Raw genomic sequence first — 12,336 nt, 5'->3', positions numbered from 1 at the left:
CTGCATTCAAAATTTTGCAAAATTTCAAAATATATTGGTCTTGAATTTCACCTTATTAAAGAATATGCTGTGTGCTTGGTATGTTTCAGGCATCAAAACTGCCTGATGAAAGAGGCACTTTCATCTGCTATGAGTTACAGGAACTTGTTAAACAGTATTTATAAACATGCTTTTATGAACTGTTACAGTGTCTTTGAGCTGATCATGTGGGACGTTTCCAACTATGGCTTGTGCTGCATCACATCAGTATTCATAAATGGCATTGTAGAGTTAACTTGCATAAAATTGTTTTTAATCCTCTTAAGTGTAAAACATTTTTGCTGAATTATAATCAGGAATTTTTCCATAAAATGTATTATCAAAGAAAAGGCAGAAAACTTTAAAATACATTTGTAAGCAAATTCTTTCATTGCAGATAGGAAGGATTTTCTTTATTTTAAAATATTCTTTATTTTGAAATGGCATTCAGTTATGCAGTTGTCTCAAACACTTCAAACCTTTGCAATAGTGTTTGAGGAAGAAATCATCAGCTTAGACGTTCTGAATTAATTTGATACTGGCTTTGTAGGACTAGTTTTGAAAGTGTTTTTAAATCCGGACTGTTTCCTTAGAAAAAGATGTAAACAGGACAGATCGAACAAATAAGTTCTATGAAGGTGAAGATAATCCAGGACTGATTTTACTTCACGATATTTTGATGACCTATTGCATGTATGACTTCGACTTAGGTAAGTTGTGTCCCTCTGAATGTGAAAACCTTTTTAGCTTCTGATATGCAGCTTTGCTTGTGTTAAGTCCTACTAATAGAATTGAACTTGTATTGATTACAATGCTTTTTGTAAATGTTTTAAACAAGATTTCATATTTTATAGTATTTAATAATATAGATAACTTTGTTCTGTTTTTCTTCCTCTCTTCAATTTGATGCTTATCTCAGCCATCTGAACTCATCAATTGTGGTGAGATTGGGAATTAAGTGGTAGCTTGTCTTCACCACTGACCTGTTGTGAGGTTCTTTTGTTGTTTTTGGGGTTTTTGTGTGGTTTTCATTAAGTTTTTTGGTTTAGATTTTTTTTGTGTTAAATTTTTTCGTAGAATTGAAGTAGGCTTGCTTTTCAGAGTTTTAAATGGATTTGGGTCTTTGGAGCTTGAGTGTTATATATATTTTTAAGACTGATATATCAATAAAAATTATAAGCCAGCTGCCACTGCTGTAATTAAAGCTCAGCATGCTGAACCAACTGTTTGTAAACATGGTGTTCTTGTGAATATTTTAAAAGCTGGTTCTTGGGAAGTGCACTTAGCAATCTGTCAAAAATTACATTTTAGTACATGCATCTGTTGCAGAGGAAACAGCATATAACATCTTGCTTTAATCGCAGTGTTAGTGTGATGGCTAAGTCTTGGTTTCTTGTTAATTGTCTTGGGAGGGAGGGAAAAGATACTTGTAGTTGGTTCCCTCTCCACCCTGGCATGACATTTGGCTGTTGTATGCTTTGGAGTTTCTTTGGGTATTCTGTATCAGAAAAGTTTTGGGATTCTGAAAGGCCACTTCACGCCAGATTTTGAAAACAAAAAGTAAGAATAAATCTTTAACGCTAGTAAACATGCTGCAGAGCTCTAGTTCTTGTTGGCTTTTGTTCTCTCTGAAAGAGAGTCTTGATCTTTGGCTTGAAAAAAGAGAAAACTGAAACTGATGTTTTAAATATGTAGCTCTGTTTCACCTCTTTCCTCTTTTCACATTTCAACATTCATTAATGCACAGTGACATTATAGGCGAAATTAAAGCAGATTCACCACCCACTCTGTTAAAAACATTGTTTAGATGGCTTAAATGTACGCAGTGGATAAATCTTTTGTTTTGTAAACAGGCAGGAATAGTGGAAATACAGTAAATTTGACATAGTAACTGTCCAAGGCTTCTCTGCCTTGGTACAGTGCTGCTCGTAATCTTTTCACAACAGCTTTAGAGGGGTCTGAATAATGCCACAAACTGCCAGATAGGGGAGGGGACAGAACAGCTGTTAGCAGAATATTTTTCTGAATTAATTCCATAAGTCTGCATTAATGAGATTGGTTTTATTAATAAATAGACTTTTAAATTGTCTTGAACAGAATTTGCTCTGCATTTAGTTTTAGTTAGCTGTAGTATTAAATATGTGGGGAATAAAACTTCTTTTTCTTTTAACATTTTAATTATTTACTGATTGCTGTTACTTATTCTATTTTTCTTCTCGCAGCTGCTCCATATTTTCAGTTATTTACTCTAAACCTCTTTTCAGTTACACAGTTACAATTACATCATTAAGAAATAAAGTCAGCCAACTGAGAAATGTTATGTTGAACCAATCACTGATGATAGATATACACATAAATGTGTTCTCTTATTTAGGGAGGTCAGCAACAATAGGGCAGTAGATAAGCTGACACTAGCATCAGTGGTAATAGGAAGAGTTGGGAAGAAGGGGAAAAATTACCTGTAAAAATCATTATCCTCTACTTAAATGGACTTAATTGCAAACAAGAAAGCTGGAAGAGGCATTAAAAAACTATAAAAATTTGAAAAACTTTTTTTATACAACTAAAATTTTACAGCTGTTGGTAAAAATGATACGCTTTAGTGGGCATTTCCTTCTCCAGTTAAATGAAATCTTTTCTTGAGAGTGTGTGAGTACTTTTCTTCATAAGAACTGTCGCAATGTGTTTTTCTGGAATTGCAACTCAACATCTCTTTAAATTAATTTGAGAAGAAAATCTTCATTTGGGGGTGGGTGGGGGAGTGGGAAAATATTCAAAATTGTTAAATGTCTAGAAGAAAGTAACCAAGTACAAATAGAAAGGAGGCTATATACAAGTTTGTATTTGTGATGGTGCAAGGTATAGACTTAATCTTAAAAATATCAATATATGCTCCTGAGTTGTAAATAGGAACATTTTTACTAAAAATCTATTATGTACAAACTCAATTTGTATAAATTTTAACAACTACTGGAACAGTGTATTTGCTTTATGTTCTCTTTAGATTGGCAGAAACGGCTGATATATCTTATCAGACCTGCTGGATGTTGGTGCCTATTAATAAAAATTTGTCTTTACTGGTAGTTAAATTGGAGAATTACAGTATCTGTATGTGCTAACATTTGTTTTATTCAGTCTTTCATCACACTTGAAAAATTATGGTTTAACTGCTGAGTTTAAATTCCTATTTGCTTTTCCCCACCCTTTCTTCCTTTTCTCCATCAAGGTTATGTGCAGGGGATGAGCGACTTGCTGTCACCTGTCTTGTATGTTATGGAGAATGAAGTAGATGCCTTTTGGTGCTTTGTATCATACATGGATCAAATGGTAAAATGAGACTTTTTTAGACCACATAAACAGATAAGCTACAGATAGTATTTGGGTTTAATTTTACTTTATAAATTTCATTGGGTTTTTTGAATTCTTTTAAAGCAGTCATTTTATATTTGGAGTCACTACGCTTTTGTTGATTGAGGTTATGGTGGGTTTGCAATAGTATTGCTGTACAATGCAGACATATTTGGCTCCTTAAGTATTCCAAAGTAACCATCGCAGACAAATTTGTATTTATCAGGAGTCCTCAAGCAGGATTTTGTTCATGATAATGGTTTCATGTTATACCTGCCTTTTGGCTTTTGTTAAATGCAATTTAGTCTTCCTGCAAACTGAAGCTTTTATGACTTGTGTGTGTGGCAAAAGGGTGTGTGACTGATATGAAAGTAAAAGAAAAGCTGGGTTTTTTGTTTCGGTGCAGTCATGCTGCTTGGAAGTACAGAGCTTAGGCCGATTTAAACTATCATTTATTACATACAAAAATGTTAGCAAAGAAATACAGTTCATTGCTTTAGTTAAACTTCTCACTAAAAGGCAGACATTTCATTAGATAGAAGTGCAGTTAAATATCCATATATTAAATATCTAAAGGGTGAGAACCACTGTTGCAATAACAAAACTTCTTTAAAAATAGCTGCAAATCTCAAAATTGAGTTAATAAAAATGACAGTGCTAATGTTTTATTCCATACAGCATCAGAATTTTGAAGAACAGATGCAGGGTATGAAGACACAACTAATTCAGCTGAGTCATTTGCTTCGTTTACTAGACAGTGGATTTTGCAGTTATTTAGGTAGGTGTATTATTCAAGTATAGTAACTGAAACAACTTCCTGCATTCTGTTCCTTACCAGTCTAAATATAATTCCAATATTATATGAGTACCGGACTTGTAAATTAATAATGCCTGAAAGACTTCAATAATTGCTTCATGCTTATTGAAAAAACAGGGTCATCCTGTTACCAATTTAAAAAATATGCTATACTCTGGCAAATATCTTTGATTCTGAAAAGGGGCTGCCATCTTAAAAACTGGTGGTATGAGCATGTACCTGTAAAGCGTGGGGGTTTTTGCTTTTTTTTTTTTTTTTTCCACCTGTTGTCTGAACCAAATTTGATGCTTCTGAAATGTCACACTCTTATTCCTAGAATCTCAAGACTCAGGCTACCTTTATTTTTGCTTCCGGTGGCTTCTTATCAGATTTAAAAGGGAATTTAGTTTTCAAGATATTCTTCGACTCTGGGAGGTAAGGAAATATTTCATCACACAAACTCCAGCAGTTTTTGGACTTTAGAACAAAAAACATGGATCATTTTGCAAAGTGTTTAATGCTCTGATAAATTAAAAAAAAAAATTTAGTTCAATGATCTGAGGACAAGTGAGCATTTCTTATGTCTTTTTAGCCTAAGGAACAACTTGGGAAGTTAATGAAAAAATACTTACTAGAGCTTGTTTGGATAAATTGGCTTTCGCAAAAAGATTTGGACAGGAGCCTTCAATTGAGACTCCTAAGTGCAAATAGTAAGTGGAGAGTACCAGTGAACTGCTAATGGAAAACAGCTCATGATAGAAGAAAGAGCATTTGTTTGATTAATTTCTTCGTATTAGTGATTCTTTATAGATTAAGTGGAATGAAGCACTGTCGGGGTAGTTTGTGTTAAAACCATGAGGAGGATGATATCAGAAGATTGTTAATCTTGGTGATAAGGCCTTGTGATGCCAAATAACATTATGTAAAACATCAAAATGTTCAAGTTCTGATAATTCCACGTTAATGAGATATTTTTTTGATTTAGGTGATCTTAGGATCAGATGGAATAATTAAGATTAACTAATATTTTTGTCTTTAATTTTTTGTTCCGAGAAAATTGAGAAGTGTGTCAACAGTATCGGTTTATTGTCTGAGATGCATTTAACAAGGCACAGTATTCACTGAAACTCAGAAGAAGAGAATAAATGTTCAGATGAACAGAGGGAGTATTTTCTAGGACATAACATCACATGCGTTGGGGAACAAAAGGGTAATGAAAAGAACAGGGCTGGGGTGCAAAAAGTTTGTACTACAATGAGAAATAATGTTGTTTCTGGTGTGATGAAAAATAATGTTGATACTTTTATTCACTTTTTCCACTAATGAAAAAGGAGTCACATAAAGAGGAGGACCAGTATTTAAAACTGTAAAGAAAATATATTTTAGCTTTTTTATCATCAGTTAGTGGAATTTACTATCATAGAGTATTGTGGTAGTATTTCAGCCAGAGGACAAAAAATTTTATGGATAACATTCATAAATAAGGAAACCAATATGTACAAAACCAGAAGAATTCTCCTATTCCAGGGTAAAAATGACAATGATTTGGGAGGGGACATGCACTCTTTCCCCCAGTATTATGTTGTCTTCTTGGTATTTTTTTAAAGACTAATTTTTCTTTTTAAGTTGACGGCAACAATATTTTTTTAATAGTTTATAGTCCCAGGCTAGCATGTTTTTATCACCTCTGCTTTAATGTGTATATATGTGTGCATACAGAAAAAAAACACACTATATTTCTCTCTCAAATATTTTTTTTCCTCTCTTAGGAAGACAGTGGAAACCTGTTGATATATGATAGTCTTGTAGGTTCCTTATAGCACATCATAATGTATGTTTACTACAAGTATTCAATTTCTTTGCTAGGAGATATGGAATGAGAAAGGGAATATCTTGTTTTCCTTTTTAAAACAAAGTAATTAAGGCATTATGTTGATGTGTTTATGCAAAGGCCAGTGTCCCTTGATCAGTCCAGCTTACAGTGGTTTTTTTTTTTTCCTGTGCATAGCCATGTAGCTCCACTGGTATCAGTGAAGTAAGTGGGATTTACAAAGGCAAGCTATAGGCACAGGAGGCCATTTCCATTTATAGAGGAATTAACTGCTTTTTTTGGTATTTGGCTGAGCAAACCTCACGTGCTGTTTTGTAATAGCACATGAATTGAGGGAATCCATTTGAAGGCAGTATTACCCTATGACATAGGCACTTGCAGAGCGTAGAATGGGATGAAGGAGAGGTACCATCTGAGATTCCAGTCCCAGGTTCCAGGATTTATGGGGCTTTTTTTGTCTCATCTGTTAATTTCAGGGTGTTCTTGTGAATCTCCATTTCTGTCCTCTGACTTGTATGAAACACTAAGTTAGTATCAGACACTTTTACCCTGTTCCCACTGGCTTCATGATTTCCAGTGTTCTATCACAAAAAAAGGAATGAGAAAGATTCTTCACTAGTCTGGTTTCTCCCATCTCCATTCACTTTGGTGGTGGGAGGTAGCCTCTACTCCAGATGATGAGAACTGCTAACTCCAAGCCTTTGCAGTTCCTGAGCAAGAGCCATAATCAGATCGTGGTAGAAAATGTAAGTGGTTGTTTCATTGCTCTGTGACAGAGTTGTACATGATAGAGAGGTGACATTCCACCTTGTGTGGATAAGCTGAGAAACGTTATGTGAGTGCAGTTATTTGCAATGTTACATGCAATGCCTTTTGTGTGTGGGTTAAACTGCTCTGTCAGCAGATGGGTTTACTTACAGCACATTTTAGCAGTGCCTCTCAAACTCAGCCCAGATAGCCTACTGATAGCTGTTCCAAAGTTGAGAGTAGTTCAATCCCTCCTTGACACTGGAGAGACAGGCAATATCACTTGGTAATTCCAGCCAGTTCTTAATCTTTTGTTTGCACAGTGGGTTGTTTAGAAGAAACCCAGAATAAAAATTCTGTAACAAAATAACAACTAACTCACACTAGCGCTAGTACCACTCACATAGCATAAAGCCAGAATGACTTGGGAATAAGTTACTTTACATACATTGGTAATGAATATTCATGGCTGCTGAGGTAGCGCTAGAACAAATGCGTCCTTACTTGTGTAGCTTTATCAGAGAGAAAGAAGAAAAAAAGTTACTGCTCCTTATTTTTATATTTTTTATATTTTTACTTTTATAATTTAAACACTGCTTTTCTTCCATCCTTCCAGCATATTGGGATGCTGCTGTTAACGCATTTACATACATAACGTTAAGTGCACGCTCCACTCCAGACTGCGAAAAAAAAAAAAATGGTAGCAAAATGTATGGATTTTTTTTGCAGCAACTTGATGTTGAACCAAAGCAATGCACAACTGCCAATATGTCCTTCTTATGAAGTAGGGGTAGAAAAACATAGTAGTGTGTAGATAGACTGTGTTTGGTAGATTATAGGCATTTTCATGCAGCTGTTTTTTTCCAGCCTGTTTGCATTCCAGTCATTTTCCTGGAGTGAAAGAATGCTCTAACGGAATATTGGTTGTCTGAAAAAGATGTGAAATTTAATTTCTGAACTGAATCTTAATTGAAACATTCAAGATTAATTGCACCTTATTTTGGGTGAACTTGGTTTGGATATCTTTGGGATTTATGCAATTCTGTTTACAGGTTACATGTGCTAGTGATGAAAGTTCAAGTATAAGCTCTTGCTCAGCTTTAAAGTTCTATTCCGTCAATAATGATGAAAAAAGTTTTTTGCTAATGAAGTAATGAACTTTCAGGAGTCTGGTTTCTTACCTGCCTTTTTTGAGAGTAAATCCATTGTCTTAAATCCCTTTATCTGTCAGGGCAATTTGTGCAAGCAGTGCTTCTTTCTGGTTTTGTTGGCAAAATTGTTCTCCAGCTTTCTGCCCACCACACATGTTCTTTTCAAATACTTTTTTTTTTTAAAGGGTTTCCCGAATGTACTAAAATAGGGTATTAGTACTGAGGTTGCACATTTCAGTCCCAGTGAACTCAAGAATGATTAATTGTGTCCTCCATGGGACCAAAAGCCAATGTGTCTTCAGTCAAAAAGGAATACCCACCCACCCCAGTACCTGCATGTACATGTCTTTGGGTTCTCATGGTGGCAGTATTGGGAACAACTTTAGCACCTTATTTTTAACCATTAGAACCTTTTGAAGGTATTGCTGAGCATGAAATGCTTCTGCCAATTCACACTAAATGCAGATACTCTAAGCGACACAAATAATTTGTTAGCTTCAGTTACTTGTGTTTCACATGAGCTGAGGCAGAGCACACATTCACAAGACCACAAGCTCAAGCAGCTTAGTAGCATTATAGTGGAAAATGTCTTAAGAACCAGATAAGCATTTGGTGACTCAGACTTGCAGTTTTCACTAAAGGGGCAAAAGTAAAATTCCAAATAATTGTACAAATATTCAGTTGCTTTCAAGAATGGCTTATTGTTAGTTAAGTGATTTGGCTGGAGGACTTATTTTCTAAGAACTACTTTCTTTTCAGAGGAAAAGTGTAAGTATTTCAAGTGTGGGGTTTTTTGTATTTTAACAGGTCATGTGGACAGAATTGCCTTGTCAGAATTTTCATCTTCTCCTTTGTTGTGCTATCCTAGAATCTGAAAAACAGCAAATAATGGACAAGCACTATGGCTTTAACGAAATACTAAAGGTACCAAATTCTTATGCGTGATTGTGCTGGTTTTGGCTGCAGTAGAGTTAATTGTCTTCCTAGAGGCTAATATGGGGCTGTCTTTTGCGTATTAAATTAAAATATTAGTTAACTTTTTGGAGTTAATGCAATATGGTTGTGGTTTATGATGGGGGAGGAAAAGGTGCATACTATCTTCTGAAGGGTTAAATGTCAACTGAATGTCTATCCTGCAGGCTTTCAAAATGCTTTATTGGATGTCTGTGTTTAGTGGTAAGACCATTAATAGATCAAAAATGGTTCTCCCCTCAGACTACTGCTTATTATATTTAATACTAACTTTGCTTTTCCTTCTATGATTTAATTTATCATCTCTGAAAATGTGAGCTGCTGGGGGAAGTATGTAGGAGGGCCAGATAGTTTGTCACATTTAGAGGTACCATGGATTCCTCTTGCAGACCTTGGATGCTGGTGAAAGATACCTGTTTCATACTGTATCTTTGAGTAGCCATTTCTCAAAGGTAATAGACTATGTCTAGCATTTCATAGCTTAAGGGGCAGGCTAATAAGGTGATACTTAACAGTGCAGTACAGTATTAGTATATTTTGGGTAAAACATAGTTATCACTTATCTCACTATGCTTTGTGAATCTATTTTTAGCATATCAATGAACTGTCTATGAAAATTGATGTGGAAGATATACTCTGCAAAGCAGAAGCAATTTCTATGCAGATGATGAATTGCAAGGTAAAGATATCTATCTACTGTGAATGTTTATAGACAGTAAAAGTATGTAGTTAGCTGTAAGCGTTCATGTATGACTTGTGAAGTTACTAAATGCCTGGGTACAGCAAAGCATGTTGTGTAGCTATGCAGTGCCTATGTTTGAAAAGTCTGTGAGCAAGTGTGATTGATTTTATAGAGTAATACTCTTCACTGGGGGAAAGCTGCATGGTGCTTTTTAGTTGTAATATCTCAAGTCTCACTAGGTAACCTCACTCCGAGAAATTTGATGTTCAGTGTGCTTGAGAAAAACTAGTTGAAAGGTGCATTGCATTGAAGGCATGCCAGACTTATTAGGGAAAAACTAGTGGGTCGCTCAATAAAAGTAATTTCAATAGCATGAAGTGTAATAGTTGATTAAACTTTTATTTTTGTAATGAAGATTATATTGTTAATCAGGAATTGATTCCTGAGTGTGTTCCCTTTGCTGTCTTTTTGAAAAGCAGCTACAGAAAATGGTAACTGTAATGTAAGTATTGCTGAGAGAGATGATTTCAGTACAGCTAAATTCAGATGAATGATTGCTCAGATGAATGAGTACTGGGAATGCAGGATGGAGAGAGGGGACTTTGTTGTTAAGTTTTTGCATTTAATTACAGTGATTTTTAATATTTTCTCTGCTGTCTCCTTTCTAGGAATTGCCTCAAACAGTTAGTGAGATTCTGGGGATGGAGAACAGTTCGGTAACACCGGATTCAGATACTGGAGAGGATGAAAGTGGAGCTGAGTTGAGCTGTCCGACGTCACTATATCAGAGTATCTCAACACCTGTAATTGCCGCCAATGGGACGAGGGACGGCGCTCAGCAGGTGGCTGAGACACAGAGCCTGACACCTGCGTAATTACACTTGGTCACGTTGGAGAAAGACTTTTACTGAGCACGTTTTGTTCAAGCACTTGAAAGATGGATATTTAAATTTGGTGTTGATTAAGCTTTAAGGTTGTAAAGAAAATCTGTACTGTAATGCTTTTGCATTAAAGCTTTACAACATGACTCAACTATTTTTGTAGTTTCTTCTACCAAAATAGCCTTTTGTTTTCAATAACATTCCTTAATATTTTTGTAGCCAAGTGCATTTTCTTTTTGCTGGTAAACTGGAAGTGGATGGTGATTAAGAATGAATTTGAAATTTCTGCATTTGCTGAGCTCTCACACATATTGATCTAAGACAGTGTGAGCTCTTTGATTTGAGCAGATTCACAATATGCCAGCTGAAGCTGCTGTACAAAATTTTCAAGCTGAAGTGATGCTGATGTGCTAAAGGAGGATTCTTTTGTAAATGGATTTTCCCTATCTCAAATGTTTACAAAAATACTTCTAAGTATTTGTTGCTGGTTGAATGTAGATTTGAAATGGACATTCATACTTGCCAGTTTAATGTCCAAATACTGAATTTTGTGTAATTGGGAGTGGATGAACAGTATATTTTTACATTAACATATCTTCACTTTATATATACATATATATATTTACACACATGCACACACTATATACACAAATGTTTGTGAATACTAAAAAGAATAGTCATATTTTCAATATCTGAATAAACTTGACTGTTCATTCATATGAATCAGTTTGACCAAATTAATGCACAGTCCCAACCTGGGCTCTTTTTCAAAACTTTTCTAACTGAAGGTAACTTTCATGTGAATACGTTCAGTCCTACACTTGATGTAATTTTACCTTGCAAACTTTACTAATGTTCATATTTGCTAATATATTAACTGATCAATTAACTACTTACACTCTTTTTATGGCAACATTATTTGGATAATTAATAAGCAGGTTATGAAAAAGCCAACCAACAAACCACACACCAAAACAGTAGTCACATTAACATTATTGCATTTTTTTTTGTATCTGCAAAAGGCAGTGAGTTTATTCCATGCCATACTGATGTCCTTTGACTCTATGTGAAATTTAACATAACTGATTAAGTGTATTCATTATTTGGTAACTATTGTACATATATAAAATAAAAGTCAAAGCTGATTTAGTGTTTTTAATTAAATCATATTTAGAGAAAAAAACCTAGTTGTCTGGTTGTTAATGTAAGAACATGAGATAGAGGGAAGAGCTAGTGGTTAGTCCATGGATATGTCGTATTTTGTGGGTAGTGAAAGGCTGTGGGAGTAGCTGCTTGTTACTAGAGAGTGGAACACGCCTTTCCTCTCTAGGTAGTTGAAGTGTGGGATATGGCAGAGCTTTCTTTTCTTGTGGAGCAGTTTACTTTTACAAATGTTATTCGTGCCATCTTAAGCAAATACAAGTAATACAAAAGGCTTTAGTAGATAAATCAAGCTGTTACAATAATTTGGGAGTCAATTCAACTTCTCTCACCAGTTGTGAGCAAACACTGGACAGTTGAATCAGTACAGATTTTGGTTTTAATATTGTCAATGTGCTATCTCTCATCAGTTAATAAGAACTTGAGTCCTATGCAGTGAAAGTCAAGGATTCACAGCTCAGTGTTATCTGTAGCTTTTCATTTCCTGCCCAGGAAATTACTGTGAAGCATCATACCTTTGTTCCCTGGTGAGCATTGTACTTCTTGGCAGTTAATTTAATGTGATGTAGAATACAGAAAGGCATTAGAACTTTGATATTAGACACTTTGGTTCAAAGATACTAAGCAAGTTAGTTTCAGTATTTTTTGGAGCACCTAGATCACTTTGAAGTGTACTTGCAAAATGTTTTTCATCAAAAATTATGTTAAACAAAACTATGGAAGGAGGAGGGAAATATCTACAACAGAAA

At 35.0% G+C, this 12,336-nt stretch overlaps 1 protein-coding gene across 1 annotated transcript in view; it reads left to right on the top strand.

Annotated features, from left to right (window-relative positions):
- TBC1D15 (TBC1 domain family member 15) overlaps positions 1-11,571 on the top strand; it is a 35,151-nt gene extending 23,580 nt beyond the window's left edge. Inside the window, exons 11-17 of the mRNA XM_048302305.1 lie at positions 612-728; positions 3,245-3,345; positions 4,045-4,144; positions 4,500-4,597; positions 8,699-8,815; positions 9,456-9,542; positions 10,214-11,571. Of these exons, the coding sequence (XP_048158262.1) occupies positions 612-728; positions 3,245-3,345; positions 4,045-4,144; positions 4,500-4,597; positions 8,699-8,815; positions 9,456-9,542; positions 10,214-10,420 (827 nt within the window). The 3' untranslated portion in view covers positions 10,421-11,571. The remainder of the gene's footprint in view (positions 1-611; positions 729-3,244; positions 3,346-4,044; positions 4,145-4,499; positions 4,598-8,698; positions 8,816-9,455; positions 9,543-10,213) is intronic.
- The last annotated feature ends 765 nt before the right edge of the window (positions 11,572-12,336 follow it).

Source organism: Corvus hawaiiensis, chromosome 4 (genome assembly GCF_020740725.1).
Source record: "Corvus hawaiiensis isolate bCorHaw1 chromosome 4, bCorHaw1.pri.cur, whole genome shotgun sequence".
Classification (NCBI taxonomy): Eukaryota; Metazoa; Chordata; class Aves; order Passeriformes; family Corvidae; genus Corvus; species Corvus hawaiiensis.
The sequence above is the reverse complement of the archived record's forward strand: the minus strand, read 5'-3'. Positions and strand labels throughout refer to the sequence as shown.